Source organism: Monomorium pharaonis, chromosome 2 (genome assembly GCF_013373865.1).
Source record: "Monomorium pharaonis isolate MP-MQ-018 chromosome 2, ASM1337386v2, whole genome shotgun sequence".
Lineage (NCBI taxonomy): Eukaryota > Metazoa > Arthropoda > Insecta > Hymenoptera > Formicidae > Monomorium > Monomorium pharaonis.
Genome location: NC_050468.1, coordinates 6,149,159 through 6,170,997, shown reverse-complemented (window position 1 = coordinate 6,170,997; position 21,839 = coordinate 6,149,159). Strand labels below are relative to the sequence as shown.

At 39.9% G+C, this 21,839-nt stretch overlaps 1 protein-coding gene across 4 annotated transcripts in view; it reads right to left on the bottom strand.

Annotated features, from left to right (window-relative positions):
* LOC105838939 (glutamate receptor 1) overlaps nt 1–21,839 on the bottom strand; it is a 225,470-nt gene that overhangs the window by 16,906 nt on the left and 186,725 nt on the right. For all 4 annotated transcript variants that reach the window (XM_036282959.1, XM_036282960.1, XM_036282961.1 and 1 more), the window contains exons 5-7: nt 4,123–4,255; nt 2,968–3,088; nt 377–541 (exon numbers count right to left, since the gene is read on the bottom strand). In XM_036282959.1, coding sequence (XP_036138852.1) covers nt 377–541; nt 2,968–3,088; nt 4,123–4,255 — 419 coding nt within the window. The remainder of the gene's footprint in view (nt 1–376; nt 542–2,967; nt 3,089–4,122; nt 4,256–21,839) is intronic.

Here is a 21,839-nt window from a genome sequence, read left to right as displayed (position 1 = left end):
TCAAGCCACCGTGGGCGCAAAGACGCACGAGCGAGGGAACGAGACGAGATCGCGCGTGCGAACGGATTCGCCACGATTCTTGTTTGATTCTCGTTTCTCGTGCGAAACTTTGGCGCTGTCGCCGTCGACGACCGGTACTCGAGGAAGGCGAAGAAACCCCGAGAAAGTGTTCGACCCCCCCCCCCTCGGGGGGAGGGGAGGGGAATCGTCGCACTCGGGAGATATTCCGAGGCTTTCGCACACGAGGATAGTTTCCTCTCTGGACGCAAAGCCGTGAAAGCGTGTGGGAATCGCCGAGGATGGAAGACAGCCATAAGAAAAAGTGACGACGGGATCTCACTAGGGAGGCGCTGGTGATACGTGAACATATACGTACGGAAATGGATTCACGACCGGCGCCTTGAGACGTGGCGGGATCCAAGCGATGCCAGCCGGCCAGGAAATCCTTGACGTGAGGTCGAGTGGCATCCACGATGCGAAAGCCCGTGATGTTGATGGCGCCATACTCGATCACTTCGCTCTCCCATCGGTCGTCCATTATCTGATTACAGCGAAATATACGAGAGTATTGGTACACGAGAAGAGAATGCTTGGGGGGGGGTCTGTGCGAGATGCACAGGGCTGTTCTTGTTCGCTCGCGTGACAAAGGTTGCCGGTCTTACAAGCCCCTCATTTCACCTTTCGGCGTTCTAAAGGGATAGTCTATAGTTTCGCGAAAAGCGTCGGTGCCTGACGGCGGAAGGTCCTTGATCTTTCGTCGCGTCCTTAAAGTCGACTCTGGAGAACGGGCACTCGAGTCACGGTAATGTTATTACGGCGCGTTATTACCGCGTTTCCTTTGTTCCCTTATGAAAAACGTAATAGGACTGACGTCTCGATTCCAACTTAGACCCGGCTGTATTTAATTACTCGAGCTCGAATGCAGCTACCGTTCCAGTTTTATACTGATATTGCGTTGTTATGCGCGTATTATGCGCGGCGAAACCTCGAAACGGTGAAAGGCTCGTTGTTCGTGTTAACGCGCGGCAGTTCTTCTGAGCGAGACGGGAAGGCGAGGGTGGGAAGGGGAGGAAGGGGAGAAATTGATACGCTCGCGCTACGTCGCACCGCGGAGCTGTAAACGCGTATTACGCTTGCAAAACGATAAGTCTAATTAAAATTGCTATTACTTATTTTCGCGATCGTTAAACTAACGAGAAAAGTATGGAGAATAGGTTTGTTCAAGGACGCCAACAAAAATGGCGGCGGTCCCGGAAGAAAACGCTTACGAAAGTGGCATAATAATGATTTCCATTTAAAATTGAATTAATAATATCCCATATATCTAATTGCAATGTGTTATTATTAAGTGTTATTATTAGATTTCGCATCTCGTAGCTCGTGGCTGATCCGTCCGCTACTTTACTACTGCGCGGCCATCCACCATCATCCATCAACCGGCCGGAGATAATACAGGGACGCTGTTAACGTTGTATGCGTGTTTAACTTCGTCGCGAACCAGTTCGCCACGTTACCAGTTTAATTTGCCGCTCTGATATCATCCCGTCCGCCATTGCAGCGTTGACTTTTGAACTTTTACATTTGCGGTCAGGGAGCGGATAAAGTTTTGTAATATCCGACATTGCTAGTTGTTCAACAACTATTAGGTCCGTATTTATACTCGCGTTTCTACTGACGAACTTGGTTAAAGAGGCCAGAATTTTATGAATCCATAAATATCTCGGTGGAAACTGGTGTGAAAAATAAAATCAAGATGCTCTCTTTCTTTTTCCCTCTTTAGCTAAACGTCGGCAATTGTCTCCTCTGATCGTTGCAATCTCAAGTCGATAATAGCGGAAGAGAGGTAGTGAGGGAGGACGTTCGAGATAAAGGAGCAAGGCAAAGGATGCGAATGGCGGAAAGTGGGAAAATGTGCGAATCGACACGTCTGCGCCCCGGTCGCACAACCGTTTCGAGAATGACGCGATAAATGACAATGGCGCGCCTCGTAGAGAGACAGAACTAGATGTACATGCAGGTATGTATGTACAACTAGTATCTTCTCCGTCGCCGGAGTGTGTAATGCCGCCTGCTCTTCCGCAGCAACTCGCTGGAAGCCGCTAAACACAAGCAAACTGTCCTCTAAATTCTAAAGTACGGCGGAGACATCACCGGTGAAGATCTTGCACCCTCCTCCCTCCCTCCCCACCTCTTTCACGACGGAGCGTTTCGTGTCAGTTTGAGCGACGGTTCTCGCTTGTTTCGAAAATTTCACCATGCTGCGAATTAATCCCGCCATCCTGTTATAACACAGACGGTGTACAAGTGAGAGCACTTTCGCGCGGTAAAGCGAAAGTCACTGTTTTGCATACCGAATTTTCTGGCTGGAGAAGCGTAGAAATGAAAGTCACCGACGTTTAAGTAAAAGGGGGAAAAATTCTCGATTAATTACACAAAAGAATAATTCTACTAACGTAAATGTTTATTATTCATAAAAAATTCAAATAAAATGTTTATTATTCATAAAACATTTAATTGTTGTCTCTTTTTTTTTTCTCCTCCTTTTGCAACACAATCGTGTTGAATAATAGCAGAACATTGATCGACAAGTGAAAACACAACTAATTAGAGATAAACTTTATTTGTATAAAAAGTCATACAAAAAAAAATCTGTATTAAGAGATCTCGCTACGACCGAATAAGGCTCAATTAATGCTTTAGTTAATGCTGTAATTATGTTAAAGATAAATGGAAATTTTAATTTTATGATTTCAACTTAATGGTTTGATAATAGTTATTCATCATTAACAATTGTTATTCATGAAGCGTTAACATGGCGCTTCGAAAGCGACATTCTGCAAGCGAGCAATTTGTGGAGAAAATATTTTTCGGACAGCATGACTCGGCAAAATTAACTACGAGACAGAACAAAAGCGAGACTTGGTAATGAGCGGCTGAATTAATTAAGTTCTATTTTGTTCGACTCACCAGGCCACTCAGCAGATAATGATACGTCCTCTTTCCCAAGGCTACGTCTCTCACATGACTCACAACAATATCCTTCGCCATGTCCGTCGGACAGTCAAGAACGACGTATTTGTTACTCCATCTGTAACATTTTAATGACATTCATTGACATTAGTTGTCCAAGCGGGCGACAGGACTCGCGACGTTGAATTCTCCATCGGAACAGTGGCATAAGTCTCGCGCGCCGGTTCGCCGCAATTCTCGCGCGTTGCGTTAACGCGTGGCTTTGTTGCGTTTGATCGATGCACCGCGGAGTTTCCGCGCTCATTTCGTTTGTAATAATTGGATATTGTATGGCAATTTGCAATAACGCCGTTGTTTTCGGTAACTACTGCGCCCGGCCAATTCAAACCACCGTGATGGCAATTACTCGCTGTTGTTGATTACTTGCATCGCGCAAATGCGTAGCCGCTGGTGGAATTGTAGTGCGAACATGCCAACTTGTATACGCGCTGCGACCAGCCTTATCCGTCACACCGCTGGTATGCCATTTTGCAAGAATATAATAGTTACGCTAAATGTCACATCGCGCGAGTGCAGAAATAAGATTACTATTCAAACAGTTGCATTCCCTTGCTTTCCTCTTCTATTAAGGACAGATAAAAAAAAAACGTGAAACGTATCATTCAACAACATTTTGATCACGCGAAAAATGCTACAGTTATTACAACAATATTCTCAATGATTAGAAAAGAAATGTATGTGATTTCAAGTTACATTGAGATTATATAAAAAGTAGCTGTTAAGATATGCCCATCTATACAATTATCACAATCATAGTTCTTACAATAAATACATTATGCCTTATTGTAATTACTACTATCGAAACTTGACTTTTTGCGTATATCTGTTAAATATGTTCGTATAAATATAAAATAGTAAAAGGTAACTAAAATGTGAAACTGGTTATTTATATATAGAATAGAAATATGTTATTAATATATAATACTATGTCTCAAACATCACATCAAAATTTATGCTTGGGACGTGTATGATCATAAAAAAGAGCTTAATGTTTGTACCAAGGAATATTGAGGGTTATAATTTTATGATGTTCTCAACCGAGAAAGACGCTTTTTTTATTTATGTGCATTGTACGCAATGAAAAAGACTCACCGATTAAGCTCCTCCAGACTACGTAGGAAATCGATCGCCTCTGACATGTTCTGTATTCTCTTGACGGTTTCGACTTGAAAGGACTCGTTGCCTGGTTTCAACCCCTGATAAATCTGCTGCAGCCTGAGTAGTCCTGAAACCCACGAGCGTTTAATTAAATTATAGGAAACGCTTATATGCGCACTTCGCTATATGGGCTTCGACATAGGCTCTAGTTGCCACTAGTCGTTGTGTGTGTCTTCCGAAAATTACATACGCACGATTGCGCGTTACATAGACCATGTCGTAATTCATTGGCAGCCTCTGTTCAGTCTGCGGTTTCTCGTGCAGTGTGAAATATCGCCTGTCTACGGGCAATGCCTCTAAGTTATAGAGAATGTCGTAGATTGCTCGATTTGACCCGCCTCATATTTTTGGCAACGACAACATTTAATCGCGTTATAATGCATTGTTTCAGTACCGGCGTCATACATACGACTCGATATTATCGTGACACCAAAATTGTAATGCGTTCTTGCAATTGTTTTTTTTTTTTTATGGATACAGCAATTTTATGGATACAGCATTATATACATTATTTTATATCAGTGTACAAGAAAATTAGAAAAACAAAAAAGTTTTTTTACACAAAATACTTACACGAAAGATTTAAATAAACCATTATTTTTTATGAAACGCAATGCTTAAGAGATCAGTTTTTAAACAGACGTTTCTGGTATTTCTCCATTTTCTGTAGTTCTGTATGTCTCTTTTATTTTTTTAAATAAATCGGTAAAATCTTCATACCATTTAAGAAATGGACTACATTGGAAATGAAGGAAAGCGGTCGCTTTGGAAATATGAAATATTCATACATTTTATATGTGTAATAGACGTTGAGTTTCTAGTGTAGATATTCACATAAATCCGCGGATCTGTATATTCGCGGTCTTCTACCGATTCAAATATCTACGCATCTTCTCAAATATATAATCATACAGATATATGTACGCTGCGTATCTGTAGTTTCTGGCAAATACACTATTCGAATTATATGCAGTATGTTATCGTGAGATACGATCAAATACCAGTATGCGCCCACGTACACGTGTGCGCGAGGCGAGGCGCAGCGGGAACGAGCTCGAGGCGGGGGTAGATTCTGATCGGACGTCCCGTAAATTCGCGGAGGAATCTATGGCGCGCGTTACAAAATAGAGAAGCGCCATTTAGCCGCGCTCATTGCACCGGGGAGGCCGCGCCAACGTCTTAACCGCCCGCCGTGTGCATTTCAGGTCATTCGCCCCGGCATAACAACGCACTTGACCTCCCCCGAACTCGTCGTTACTTTTACGATCGCGGCCAGCCGGCGTAAGTTACGGCGGCGTATTGCACGACGACGCGGACGTGCGGTGAGTTACGGCGTAAGGAATTTTTGCCGGCGGTTCCGCGTCGCGGTCGCGCGATGAAAACATCGGCCGGAAAAAAATTGGCAAGACGGGGAACGGTGCTTCCGAACATCGCGGCGCAGGCTAGAAGAAGAACAGCTTTGAAAGAGGGGAGGGTGCTTCTCAGATGGCAGAGAGAAATATGAAGGCCTGGTTATGCGCTTCTTAAATGCAATATTTAAGGTATGATGTTTGCTGCACGAAGAAAGAAGCGATTGGAATGGAGCTGCGTTATTTCAAATTTAAAAATATCGTAAAAAACATTTAGCAGACTCTCACCCTGATATTCGGAGGACAAAATTTATCTTTAAAATACGCCGTTCTTTTAGTTTTTAATAATACAAAAGAGGAGGAAAAAAAAATGGGACAAAAAGCTTTCAATTATTCGCTTTGATATTTTCAACTTCGATATAACTCTTGTTATTTAAATAAAAGCATTTGTTCGCGTAATAAAAGAAAGGTGATAGGAAAAGGGACGAAAAGCATTAAAACAGCTTAATAGGACGCCGAATGCAGGAAACGCGGTATTAGAACGCGGAACGTATCTAGTCCTATCGCTATATTTTTTTCTGCCGCCAGGCACGAGAAAGATGACCAGGTTAACGAGCGCGAATCTGAAACTGCGCGCGTACATACATGTCCGCTCAAGCGTTGCAAAAGAGCTTGACATTTCGATGAGTGCTATTGGTTTCTCGCGAACGCCATTTCCACTTCAATTCCAACCCCTTTACCCGCATTTTTCTTTCAACAAAGCTTAGAAAATGAAGAAATGCGAATCAACGAGGAAAGAAACACGCTTGTGAATTGAATATCATACATATAAAAAATAAAGGCACAAATATAAAGCTGTTGGAAATAATATTACAAATTAAATTTCATAATATATATAAATTTCTTAATTTTTTAATAACATTCTAAATTAATTTTTTAAATTTATTCCTGGTTATATGTGTTACGGTGATTTATTTTTCTTTAAACATGCCAACAAGAAATTTCCACGTTAAAGCTCCAAACGCGAAAACGATCCCGCGGTGTCATGATTTGACTGCGCCAGATTAATATGACGGACCGTGCGCTTGCATCGAGCTTGCGATTCACCGTAGCGAAGTTTTTAATTACGAGTTTACATTATCTCGTCAAATTTCAATATCAGATTTCTTTGCCGGGGAGCCGCGGCTCATTGAACGCACAATTTATCTACGGTACACTGGAAATACACATAAACTACCTCGTTATGGTTCTACGTACATGATCCCTTTAGTCATTATAGTCGAGTCGTAGCAAGTACAAGAGACGTCGGTAATCGCGGAGTTGCCTTTGAAGCTTCGATGCTCGTTTGGAAAGCGTACGTGTGTACAATATCCATATCATCGAGGGATATGGATTTGCGTGCAGAGTAAATAATAATTTTGAAATTTCAGAGAATTCATGTCGAGGGAAAGCTTTGATGTGTCGTTCGTTTCGTTAGCGCGAATTGCAATTCCAATAAGCGCGCCTGCAAACACGCACACGCTGTGAACTTAGGGTGCTTGCGCATTAAGAATCTCTTTGACTTGTTATAATTATGTAAAAAATGCAAGTGTAACTTCTGAGTCAAAGTGATACACTTGCTAGATCAGAATCAGCGTTACATAGTTATATAATTATCGGTGCTATTTATAATATTTATATCAATCAGTGTTATGATCATTGTTTTACAGTAATAGTACACTGATTCCGCTCAGGGAGAATATCCCCTTCTTTTCCCTCTTAACTCTCGGGGTACAATATGGGTTAGCGTGACTCCACTTTGGTCAAATATATATTTTAAGCACTTTTGCGGACTTGAGGTCCTCTAGTCTGATAGTTTGAGGTTCTGACTACAGATAAAAACGATTGTCGCATCGAGCGGAGCGGTAGTACATGTTCAGCAGCCGTTCAATCAAACTAAACCGTGGTTCGGGCTGACCTACCTTTCTTTTTACTTTTTTTTTTTTAAACTTGCACTATAAAACAATTTTTTCCTAAAAGAAGTATATCTTGAGGATATCCGTCTGAATTTTAGATGAAATATTGAAAACTCAAAAAGTTAGGTTTTTTTGAACAACTTTTTTGGAAATTCCTTTTTTCTGCAAATTTTGAAATTATGTTAATAATTTTAACTAAACTTTTAAATTATATAAATTTATTTTAAAATATTTGAAGTTCATCTTAGCACTTTTTCATAGCAGGATTGATTATCTTTAAATGACAGCAGATGAAAAAGTGCGCACGCCACGTTGACCTAGAATGGTCTACGTGTTCGAAAAAAAGATGTATACCACAAGGGTTAATTGAAATCACTGAAAGACAATGAATAATCACTGATATTCCCAATTGTAAGCAATGAGATTTCACCGATTTAGATTTACAGAAAGTATTGACGTTGGTTAAATTTATTTTTGCGCCTCTTTCATTATTGTGTGCGCCACCTAATTCTCCGTCTAGTAACAAATCTTTAGTTTTCCGCTTTTCCTGCAGCTTGTGCTTATTCTTCTAGCGTGCAATCTCGTATTAGTGTAACAGTAATAGTAATAGAATATTTTGTCCTTTTGTACACGAGATATTAATCCCTGTATTGTTATAACACTATCTATGTTCAATACATTTAAAATTTCACGTGAATCAATTCGCTGTATATTTTCTGTACAAAGAACTTTATGATACAACGGTATAACAACTGAAACATTGTATTTTGTTTATATACGCGTTCAGTACAAATATATCCACACAATTTTTAAAAAACTAAATGTATCTGCATGCGCACGAATAAGTTGTGTTAAATAAAATAGTAACGTAAATTTTAGTTTTTTTTTTCTTTTGAGTGCTCAGAATAGATAAAAAAACGAATAGACAAAAAAAAAGAGAATTTAATATTTGTAACAAACTTGAATTTTTATTGAATTACCAATTACTCCATCTAACAATTTATGTAACTTCATTCTTCTTTGTCTCGTTTCTTCTTTTTTGAAGAGGTATAATTAGTTTTTTTTCGTGCGATAAATATTTGACATTTGTAATTTTAATATCAGCGCTTGATCGTGAATGCTTGTTCCGTACATTCGTATGGAAAGAAATTGACTTGACTTGTGCAGATGTACGTATGAAGCCATGGCAAGACATGCAATCCAATTGTGCCCGGTGACATTCAATATATTCCGAATCACGATGCGACCCACCGACTTCCGTGTTCCATTTGCAGCTACGGAACGACTAATTATCGACACGTCGCCGACGTCGATCGGCAGGTACAGAAAGCTAAAGGAGAACGAACCTGCATGCCGGTGTCACGGCTGCAATATTTGAGAGTGGTACGCGCGAACAATTCTCTCTTTTTCTCTTTCTCTCTTTTCCCGTAAATGTGAAATAACCTAAAAATATTCTCTTCAATGCCCTATTGCGGAATGTTTTATTGCATTTTATAAATTGATATTGCAGATAAACAATTATTGTAAACTCTGCACTTGCATGATAAAATATTGTTTATTTATTTTTGTGAGATATATATATATATATATATATATATATATATATTTAATTGAATTTTTTGATGCCATTCCTTTATTAACGTTACGTTTACTTTGTGGAGTTTGATGCGCCAGTTGTTTATTTAAATCAATTTCTTCTGGACAACTCGTCAGTTTACTTGCAAACTGCGAAACTAATTACGAACATAATCTTCATGGAAGTTTGTGTAGTTTGAATTTTTATTTTATGAATTGGCACGTTTGGCTTCAGAACATTTAATAGACTTCATTTGATTTGAATTTCCAAGCATTTCCTGATATAACACTGAAATAATGACGCTGTCTATTACGAGTGTACCAACATTGCCTATTTCCAGTTGTCTGATAGACAAGTAAAGCAGGAAAATTGAAATTTATCTACTAATTAGAGGTGGCTTAACGTATGTGCTTAAATCAAGCCGATTAAAATTTGAAATTTCTCTTCGTTGTATTGTTGAAATGGGCAATTAAGAGGAATAAATTGAGTAATAAAGCAAATTAAATTTAGGATTACATTGTGGCGCCGAAAAAGTTAATTCAAATGTTATTAATATGCAAAACACACATCTACGTGTTTATTATTAATTGTATTTGACGTATTGTTTAAGGTAGAAAAATCGTAAAAAACGAAGAAATTTCACAAACAATATCAATTAACGTTTCTGTTTGTTGGTATTTAACTTGGTTAATTTTTATTGAACGTGTTGTTTATTCGTTACGGAATTTTAAAGTTTATCGATGCTTTTAAATCGAGATTTTAATACAAAGAAAAGCTTTCCCTTTGAAAGGGTAACTGGTTAACGTTTTTCCGCACATCGGATCGCCGTTGAAGGAGCTTGATCGAGGACTTTCTCCTTCGAAGCGCTCCTTCGAGACTGTTGTAGCCAATAAATGCTTCAATAACCTTTTTATTCGATAACTATGTTCGCAGGCGTGATAACTCGATTCTGGCGCCTCGTATCTGTTGTTATGTGCTTAAGTGCGATGTTGCTGGGACAAACACACCGCCGTTTCTCCTCATCTATTTCTCGTAACTTATTTTCGCCCGACTTACACTAAATAGAAGTCGGAACTGCTTCTGGGGCGAGTAGATGCCTCAAGGAGCATTTCAGCAACTCGCACTGCTGCATTGCTTTCCAACTTCGACGCAAACTTCTTTTTGCGCCGCCTTTGGTCCTGTTCTTCGTAATTAACGCCGTTCTCATCGCATCAACTACGATCGCAATTTTATATGCAGAAAAACTGTCAATTATATATACTTTAATATAATGGTTTTACATATGCGATAAAATACAGCATGACAATTTTATAAAATATAACGCAATTAATCGTTTCTTATAATCACCATTATAATCTTTCTCCTCGAGTCATCAGTATTACTTTTGTCACGAAGAAATACAGCGGTATACAGCGGCAGAACGACATATTCCGTGAATATCTCGTGAAAGATGCTAGAGATTCTGATAAATGAAATAAATTTTACTTCGTGGACGATCCAACGTGTTCTAAAATCTATTTTTAACACGAAACGGAGCATTAGAATACGGGGCAGATGTTACGACGCTAATATCTTCGCATTGCAAAGTCGCATGTAACTCGACGACGTCTACGTGCAGACGCGAACGCAACTATTCGCGACCGCATAGACGTCCCCCGGGCAGGCACGCGGGAGTTAGTCTGGTATACGATGTGCGAGCAATCCCGTCTGCATCCCTCGTACCAGCGGATGGCCAGCGGTTTCTCGTGTCGCGTACTTCGAGACGAAAATGCCGTCGAGACTACCGGAAACTAACGTCGCGATGGCGAAACAAGCAACGCGCCATCCCCGCGACGCGATGGGATCGACCGATGTCTGATTGTATCTCTGTATGTACGGCGGGGGCTGTGCTTAAAGCGGAAGACGTCTTGTTACGCGCCACGAAGGCGGAATAAAAGTCTCCCCTCCGTACCGGGTGCCCTACGAAATCTACGCCCTTTTGCGTCACGGTAATTTCCACTCTCGCGACAGTTTTATCGAGCGTCGAACGGCAGCTCTCGCGATTTTTAATATTCGACATTAAATATCCTGTCGCTCAAAATTCAAATGGAAAATTCGTTGAAATAATTAATAAACAAGTTATCTGTCGCTCGTCCGTAAAAAAAAACATTATTACGGTCCGACATCATTTATGTGCATTACCAAAAATGTTACCGTGGATTTTATTTTGCTCAATTTTGTTTTGAGAAAAGAACAAAAGTCTTGTAGGAACACCCTGTATTAAGCAGCTCGCGAGGCATAGATATACCACGATGCACCTACGTGCAACTCGATTTTATCGAACGATCTTTCGCGATCGTGACTAAAATTTTAAGCGAAAACTCGTCTTCCTTGTAGCATTACAGACAAGCTGTATCAGAAGTCTCTGGGGCGTATAGGCTCTCTTGTAATATTGTAAGCCTGAAATACACCAATCGTCAATTAAACGCATGTAAGTAGAATTATCGAAATTTTGTGCTATTATTTAATTTTTGACTGTAGAGCGACAAGCTTTTTAGTATTGATTCTATTTAGTTTCTATTTAGACAGGTATTTATTGATTTTTAGTCCAAGGCGTTTCTTAAAGGTATAACAAGTTATCTATATTTTTACGTAAATTGCACATAATATTTTATTAAATAATATAAATTCACGGAGTTACAGGTCGACGGATGCAAACAGGAAAATATTTTTATAATGCCATTCAAAATATTAATAGGCATTACTATTTCTGTTTACTATTAGAATGTTACTATTAAGAATTATATCATCTGGTTTAAAAGATTTTTATTGTCGAAGGTAGTAAATAAATAATCTGTGACAAATAAAGTGTGGCGAATTGTATAAAAAAGTAGTAATAATCTCTTGCCATAAAATATAAAATTCTATCAAAAATATTACCAAGGTAAAAGAGATATGCCAAGTACATAAACGCGTGCATTCAAAAATCGTACGAGATCGATACAATTAGCCAAGTAAATTCAAAAAAGACTTATAAAAATCTTATAAAAATCCATTCAAAAATTATTTAAAAAATAAAAACCGTTACCAATGATAACAGAAAGTTAAGCAAAAACTGGGCGGCTCGCATTTTTTTCTGCACTCTTCAGACTCTATGTATGTTATTGATGTTGATAAGTATATATACACTGTAAAAAGTTTGTGTAAAATTATACCTATTATAGTTATACCTATTAATTCGAACATTTTTAACGATTTTATAGGTTCACTGCTCCTACCCAATAGGAAAGTTAAATTTATCAATGCTATATTGAGTAAGTACTTACTCAATAATAGTCTAATTAACTACTTAATTTAGTTAAATTAATCAAATATTGAATAGGAGCAATGGCGACTCAATGGAAATTAACAGTGTGCAATATAAACAAATTTATAATAAATTAAATAATTTTTATTTATGTATTGCAAAATTATAAACCCTCAAAAATTTACACCTATTATAGTAAATCTCAAAATTACCTATTATAAGTTATTTAGTGTACTTATTATAAGTTATTACAGTGTATACAAGAATGCAATTAGTGCGACTCGGGCACGCCAAGTTTTTGTTCAAATGTTTATTATCATTGGTAACATTTCTATTTTTAAGTAATTTTTGAGTAGATTTCTACAGAATTTTTCTAAGTCCTTTTTTAAAATTTACTTAACTAATTATATTAATCTCGTACCATTTTTTAATGTATTTGGCGTATTTTTTTTTTATCTTTATAAGGTTTTTAATAGGATTTTACTTTCTTTTATAAAAATCAGTTAATATTGTTTTTTCACTTGTATTAAGTAATATTTATGAGTGTATATATATATATATATAAAATTGTAATTATATTGCAACTATTATACTAATAATTTTATACATATTTGCATCAACAAATATTTTTGCCGTATAGGTATAATATTTAGAAACTTGTAATTTATTAATTTTTTATTAATAATAATATTAATATTTACATGTATATCATGTATACTATTTCTTTATGTTATTATATATTCATTTATTTATTTATTTTATTAGTTTTATTATATTAGTATATTTTTTACATATTCATCAATGTTCATCACATTATGTAATAATTTCATTTTAGTAAGATAAAATTGTATGTAGGTGCATTGTGAAGCTCCTTAAATGAGACAGACTGACTTTATGTGTGTGTATACATGTGAATCTGCCTGTGGAAATAACTGAAAAGTAAGTTTTTTCGTGCAAAAAAACCTCAGGATTGAATGGACTGATTTTAATCGGACTGGTCGCAATCGAAAGTTCGCATCAATATTATATAATAAAATTGCCATTCGATTTTTCTGAGATATTTTAACTGAAAGTGAATTTGACAGCTAAATTCCGGATAAAGCTTACAATTAGTAGCGGCGCGACATTTGCGCAATTAAGTTCGCGTCACGCGACATGATTTTTTATTACATCGCAGTAATTATTAATGCGAAACATGTCTTCTCTTTATTTATTTATGTGTGCTTAAATATAATTTTAATTACTTTTTACCTTTTATCCATAATGTTCGGTATAAATAACCAATGCAGCCTTGCAGAATAATTCAAAAATAAAAAGTATTGCAGGGAAGCAATAAATGCTGTAATCAAAAAATTTGATAACAGCATTCGTATCAGTAACTTTAAACATACAAATGGATACGAAGAAGGCTATTCACGCAATTATCTAAAATCTTAGCGCATTACGCGTACACTAAATGATTTTAACAAATGTCGTCGAGCGTTCGAGTAGATTTTCACCGTGAAACGGATATCTGATTAAGACCTGTCTCCATATCTTAACCACGACGGACGTTTTGAGGTAACATCTGTGGCAGGCACGTCACCTCAAGAGAGACCCCGAAGAGTCCGCCGGGTCGGAATAACGGAGGTCTGATTAGCGTGTCCTATCACGTAATCGTTCTGGAGGCAATCCCTAATACCTTCGTCTGTGTTCTTAATCTCGCGCACCGTTTCCCTTAAAACTGCGCCATTAGTCGCGGAGACGGAGAAACTGACGGGTGAACGGAAAGAAAGCCAACGGAAGCCAAGAATCTTCGGTTTCTTTTTTCCATACTTTTGTCCCGGTTACGGCGGCGAATCCGCGACATCGCTGCAGAAACTTTGGGAAAAACAGCGGCCATCAGATATCGCTTCTATTCCAAAGTGTATACTACTGGTTTTCTTTCACTTGAGTTGACATCGAAACTACGTGATGTTGCGAAAGTAAAAATAAATATATATTCACGTCCCACGCAAAGTAATAATTACAACTTTAGAGCCAGAAAAAAATCTATTTACGTAGTTTAATAAATTGTGACCTCGAAGACGTTATTTATTACATGTATATTATTACTCATCATTGCCGAGCGCGCGCGTATTGATATTGGGGACCATCGTTATCGATGAATAATTTTAAAATTAACGCATGAGTAATCTCATCATGCAGTGCAGAATGTGTAGGCTGCAATGCTTTATCGTCTCCCTCCCTACAACCAAAACATTCTGTCGGGAAAACAGTAAACAAGTGGAAATAGTTCGTTGCATTTAGTCAATGCATCAGGTACGCAAGAAAAAAAAGGGAAGGAAACGCACCGTGTTGAAGTGCTTCCTGTGTCCAATAGCTTCAATTTCCCGTGCTTCGAATTTTTTTGAAACTATTCAAAGTTTTTTCGGAAAGCGAATTTTCAAATAGTCATAAGCTGATTTTTTTTTTTCCGTTTTCCTCAGGCGCATGCCAAACCTTTTTATCAATCCGACCGAGTGTGTTTCGAACGGTCGAAAACCAGGCCTCTGTGAAACAACTGGCGGGAAGTGCCGGGCCGATAGTATCGACGGCTCTTGAACCAGTAGCTGTATTTCGTTCGTTTGAAAATTGCGAGCGGTTTGAGTGCCGTCACTGGTTGTCGCGCGACGCGATCGATCACTATCCGGTCGGCTCGTTCGCACCCGCGATAAAGATGCCCGAGCGGAGCAAAGTGGTAGCAGGTGTCGCGTGGCGTCCACCTGCACATAGCGCACACCGGCTAGCCGAGCTTATTATCCCGCCGCCCACGCCCGCATGGGTTTGAAACGAGAAGCCGCGCGATAACCGCAAACCGCACGGGCACCGCACAATTTTCCAGTCATTTTAATTAGTATCCGTCGCGACTTCGGAGGGGGAGGGGGCGGGAGGAGGGATTTGCGCGGTTTGCAATTCTTCGCAAAAAGTGGGAAGACGGAAAATAGAGATATTCGCGCGCGAATATACGCGGAAAGATACTTTTTCGCACGCGCAATTTTTATCGGCACTCCCGCTTCTCACCTTCCGCGCCGCGGAATCGCTTTCCGCGACAGCGTTCGTTATGGAACTTCGCCTTCGTTCATGGCGCGCGGCAAATATTTACGTCCACCGCGTGCGCCCTCACCGCAATTGCCGAGTTTGCGGGGTAATTGGAATAGAACCACGAAAACTTTCGCGCAAATGTTAACGTCGGACTTCGGAGCACGGTCACTCCGAGGCGACGCGCCGGGCGTCGGATTGGACGCGGAAATGCGCGCATTATAAATCCTCATGCAAATTTCTCAAATTATAGTTGTTTGTTCGTAGAAATATTCAAGACCTACGGGTCAGAACACATTTCGATATTTTATGCACTGTAATGCGATTCTATTTGCGTGGAACGAAATTGCATCTATTTTAAATATTTTAAACATTTTTATATTTTTCAAATATGAGTAATGGGCCAACTTTGGCTCAAATGAGAAATTAAGATTCCACCTCGGTACAAATTGTAGGAAAATTCGTTACAAAACAGAGCTTTCTATAAAATATTTGATAAAATAGTAACTTTGATATTCGTTATATCACGTTGCGTTCTCTATTTACGATATTATTTTACGAAATGTCAAACATTTTACACTGAGAAAAAATGTGTAATATTTGCAACTATAATTGCATAGTAAAATAATTATAAACAGAAATATCATTTTTATAGTAATTATTGCTACAATGTTCATAATAATAAACGTACAGTGATATTTATAGTGACTGTTTTATAGTACAAATATATTGAATACTATACTCTATATCAAAAACTTTACAAAGTTAAAAGATATGTTAAGTATATAAACGCATTCAAAAATGGTTCTATTAAAAAATTCATTGAAAAAATGGGAATATCAATGATAACAGATAATGAAGCAAAAACTGACAGATAGATAAAACAACACCCGAGTCACATTAATTGCATTCTTGTATATACATTTATCAATATCAATAACATAGAGCCTTGGAAATTCAGAAAAAATATGAGCCGGGCACGCCAAGTTTTTGCTTCACCATAATCCCGTTGGTTTATTTTAATCATTTAATCATCAAGCCCGTTTAAGCAATTTTTAAATAGATGTTTAATAAATTTCTTTAAGTCTTTTTTAAAATATACTTGGCTAACTGTATTTATCTCAAATTTATTTTGGAAAGCACGCTTTTATGTACTTGGCGTATCTTTTTTACCTTTTTAAGGTTTTTTTATGGGATACCTATAACTTCGGAATTAATCATTTTAATAAAAAATTAAAAATATACATATATATGTAGCTGAAGCTAGCAGCCAAAGGCAGCAGCCAAACGCCGAGCGGTCAAAGCCGAACGTCATAGGCGTTTCCAGAGGGCACCATTCAATCAAACATTAAAAATTCCTCGGTTATGAGATTTTTAACGAACTTTGAAAAATTTGCATAGGGTTTAGTCATTATAATAATCGATTATTTGTGACAAGACTTGTAATTTAACAATTGTTATAAATATTTTAAATTAATATTTATCGTTTTTCCAAGTCTCACGCCTAAACGCAAAGTATGATTTCCTCCAAATTTGGCTGGAAATATCTTTCCGTAATGCACAATTGACTGATCGATCATTCGCGAGAGGACGTGCATTTTCCTAATAGTTATAAATAATTAAATAATTAATTTTGATCGTTTTTTGCGCCTCACGCCTAAACGCAATGTACGATTTTCCTCAAATTTGGCTGGAAATATCTTTTCGTAACGTACAATCGACCGATCGATCATTCGCGAGAGGACGTGCATTTTCCTAAATGTTATAAATATTTAAAGAATTAATTTTTATCGTTTATTGTGCCTCACGCCTAAACGCAGAATACAATTTCCACCAAATTTGGCTGGAAATATCTTGTCCTAACGCACAACCGACTGATCGATCATTCGCGAGAGGACGTGCATTTTCCTAATTGTTATAAACATTTAAAAAATTAATTTTTATCGTTTATTGTGCCTCACGCCTAAACGCAGAATACGATTTCCTCCAAATTTGCCTGGAAATATTTTGTCGTAGCGCACAATCGACTGATCGATTATTCGCGAGAGGACGTGCATTTTCCTAATTATTATAAATATTTTTTTAATTAATTTTTATTGTTTGGAGCCGTGAAACCGCTACGTCCTCGTCGTCGACTCTGGGTTCAGCAAAAAGCGGTAATGTACTTTACAAAAAAAAATCGCTGCATTATTCTGGTAATCAACTATGTTTTGTAAAAGCGCATTTTCATAAAAATTTCTTATATACGGTTAATTAAGTTGCTCTAGACTTCAAAAAATATTTTCGTAGAAGTTTAAAGACAGCGTTCCTTGTGTTCATCTGACAAACGTAATTAACAATTTAAAAAACCACTAAACACTTAATAATGATCGCGAATGACTGATCAGTCTATTGTGCGTTAAGTCAAGATATTTTCAGCCAAGTTTGGTGGAAATCGTATTTTGCGTTTAGGCGTGAGACCTAATAAACGATAAATATTAATTTTAAAAATTTATAACAATTCGGAAAATGCACGTCCTCTCGCAAATGATCGATCAGTCGATTGTGCGTTACGGAAAAATATTTCCAGCCAAATTTGGAGGAAATCGTACTTTGTGTTTAGGCGTGAGGCGCGGAAAACGATAAAAATTAGTTTAAAAAATTTATAACAATTGGTAAATTACTAGTCTTGTCGCAAATAATTGATTATTATAATGACTAAACTCTATGCAAATTTTTCAAAGTTTGTAAAAAATCTCATAACCAAGGAATTTTTAACGTTTGATTGAATGGTGTTCCCTGGAAACGCCTAATTTTAAAAAGGTAAAAAAGATACGCCACGTACATAAACGGGTGCTTTCCAAAATAAATTTGAGGTCAATACTGTTAGCCAAGTATATTTTAAAAGACTTAAAGGAATTTATTAAATATCTATTTAAAAATTGTTTAAACGGGCTTGATGATTAAATGATTAAAATCAACCAACGGGATTATAGTGAAACAAAAACTTGGTGTGCCCGGCTCGTATTTTTCTGAATTTCCAAGGCTCTATGTTATTGATATTGATAAATATATATACAAGAATGCAATTAATGTGACTCGGATATTGCTTTACTATCTGTCAGTTTCTGTTTTATTATGTTATTGTAGCGCGAAGGGCCCCGTAACCCGGTCCAAGTCAGTGCGGGCCTGCGCACTGGCGGGCGCATAGCGCCGCTCGCGTCGTACCAGGGAAAGGAGGGGGGAGAAGGCAGTCCCCTTGTGGCCGGAGATAGACACAGACCGGTCGGTTCCGCGAATCTGCACCTAACCCTCAAAATATATTCGACGTGTGTTTTACTTTGATTAGCGTGCGTTCTTTTCCTCTGTGGCTCCTCTCACGATCCTTCCGAGAGCAGCAAATCCCACAAACCCGAAAAGATAAGAGTGAGGAAGCATCCTCGCTACAGTGACGCCCAACCTCGAGGCCCGGTCCACGACCAGGGTCGCGTTCAAGAACCAAGACGTCGTCTTCACAAGACCCACAACGACCAACGACACGGTCGCAAACACGGGCGAAGACGCAAGGAACAGCGCAAGCGAAAACACAGTCACAGACGAGGACAAAGATACCGACGAGAGTAACGTCTGGGAAAAGCGGAAAGAGACAAGAAAACAAGATGGCCGAAAACCAAGTGAATAATCCGATCACGCTAACGAACGAGCAGTTCGTCTCTCTTCTACAACAGATACAGATATCTGCAACGAACGCACCCGCCACAAACATTGCGCACCTACAAGGTAATTTTTCGCGATGCACGTCTCGATTCGACGGGGCTAAGACGTCCGATGTAGAAGCTTTTATAGACTCGATCGTCACGTACAAAGATTGCACGAACATATCGAACGAAAACGCGCTAAAGGGGCTACCGATTCTCCTCACGGACCTCGCCGCGACGTGGTGGCAGGGCGTAAAAACGACGGTAGATACTTGGGAAACCGCGCTAGAATTACTACGGCAAACATACGGGCCCAAGAAGCCGGCGTACCGCGTATATAGAGAACTGTTCGCCTGCGTGCAAAAAGACGACACGCCCTCCGACATATTCTTGTGCAAGACTCGCGCGCTGCTTTCAAAGCTCCCGTATGAGACACCGCTGCCGGAAAATGTACAGCTAGACATGGTCTACGGCCTGATGTCATACAAAATCCGCAAGGAAATATCGCGCGAAAAAGTCACGTCCTTCTCGGAATTACTCGAGCTCGCGAGGGAAGTCGAAGAAATGAAAGCCGAAGAATTGGGAAAATCACCGGCGCAACCGAAATCGCCGCGTAAACAAGAAAACCGTCCTCGATGCAAGTATTGTAAAAATTTCGGACACACGGTAGACGAGTGCAAGAATCTTCGTAAGAAACAGGACGATAAAACCGCGACGCCTAAAAAGGACCAGTCCGACTCTCACGCCGACGACGCGTCGGAAGATAATCGACATACCCAACTCGCGATAACTTGCTTCGGATGCGGCAATCCCGGCTTCCTACGGAAAAACTGTCCGAAGTGCGCTAAGAAGGAACGACCCGGGAAAACTGAATCCAAATCCGAATTCTGCTCTGTAGACGCACCCCAAGTTCGCACGAGATGCAGGAACCGGCCGATCCTTGACGTGGAAATATTAGGAGCGCGCGGCACCGGACTAATTGATACTGCGGCCAAATTAAGTGTTGCAGGTTATACCCTCTACAAAGTCCTCGTCGAGAAAGGTCAAACGTTCAGAGAAACGGAGATGCACATTGGATTAGCGGACGGAACGAGCAAAAAGGAAAAGGTCCTGCTCACCGAAGTGGACGTACAAGTGTCCGGCCGAACGATTAGAACCACCTTCACCGTAATGATTAACGCAAGGAACAATTTCACTTTATTTGGCATGGATTTCATTGACGATGCGAATATTGTATTGAACATTCCTCAACGATTCTGGTATTTTGCAGACGATCATGAAACGCACGACCTGAAATTTGAGAGCCCCTCCGAAACTCCTGCCATCTTACAGCTGAACTACGTGAGCACGTTACGCGATGACGAAGCGCAGAGCCTGTCCCACGGCCAACGCGAGAAACTGGTTGCACTCTTGGCCGCGAACGCAGACATTTTCGCTCTAGGGGGAGAACCGACCCCATACGCTGAACACGTCATCGACACCGGTACTCACGCCCCAGTAGCCTCACCCCCGTACAGGATGTCCGCACCTAAAAGAGAAATGCTGGAAAAAGAAATAACCTCGATGCTAGAAGCCGACGTCATAGAGGAATGCGAATCTCCATGGGCCGCACCGGTGGTACTTCGGCCCAAGCAAGACGGTTCGGTCAGAGTGTGCATCGACTATCGCCGATTGAATGCGATCACCAGAACGGATGCGTACCCCATGCCGAGAATCGACGATTTGCTGCACCTCGCGAAGAAAGCACTATACATGTCTACCCTCGACCTACGATCAGGATACTGGCAAGTGAAGGTAAAACCAGAGGACCGCGACAAGACGGCCTTCACCACACCTTTCGGCACCTTCCGCTTTAAGCGCATGCCTTTCGGCTTGAAGAACGCCGGAGCTACTTTCCAACGGATGATGGACCGTTTCAAGAAAGGTCTCAAGGACGCCATCACGATAGTATACCTGGATGATATTATTGTCGTCTCGACCAGTTTCGACGAACACCTAAGTGACCTGCAGAAAGTCTTCGATCGCTTACGTGAATTCAAACTACGGGCAAAAAGAGAGAAGTGCATCTTCGCCCGCCCCCAGGTGAAGTTCTTAGGGCACGTCATCAGCAACGAGGGAATACTACCGAGCGAGGACAAAGTCGAAGCCATCCTAAACCTACCATCTCCAAAGAACGTTAAACACTTACTTACGTTTCTACAGACTGCTTCTTGGTTTCGCAGGTTTGTTCCAGATTTCGCCGGAGTCGCTAAACCCCTGACGGACCTCACTAAGAAGAACGCCATTTGGGTATGGACTAAAGACCACGAGGACGCTTTCGTGGAACTAAAGAAGTTACTCACCGAGGCTCCTATACTTAGACAGGCCGACGAGACCATGCCATTCACCATACGCACAGACGCCAGCGATTACGCCATCGGGGCTGTCCTGCTGCAGGGGGAGGGGTCTGACGAGAGACCCGTCGAATACGCCAGCCGATTGCTAATCCCTGCTGAGCGTAACTACAGTACTACGGAGCGCGAGGCTCTCGCGGTCGTGTGGGCCGTCGGGAGATTCCGCGGCTACATCGATGGCGCTAAGATAATCATCGGCACGGATCATCAACCACTGAGGTGGCTTATGAGCCTAAAATCTCCTTCGGGGCGACTCGCTCGATGGGCTCTGAGTCTTCAAGAGTACGATATGGAAATAAAATACACCCCAGGGAAGCTGAATGTCGTGGCCGACACCCTGTCGAGGCCTCCCTGT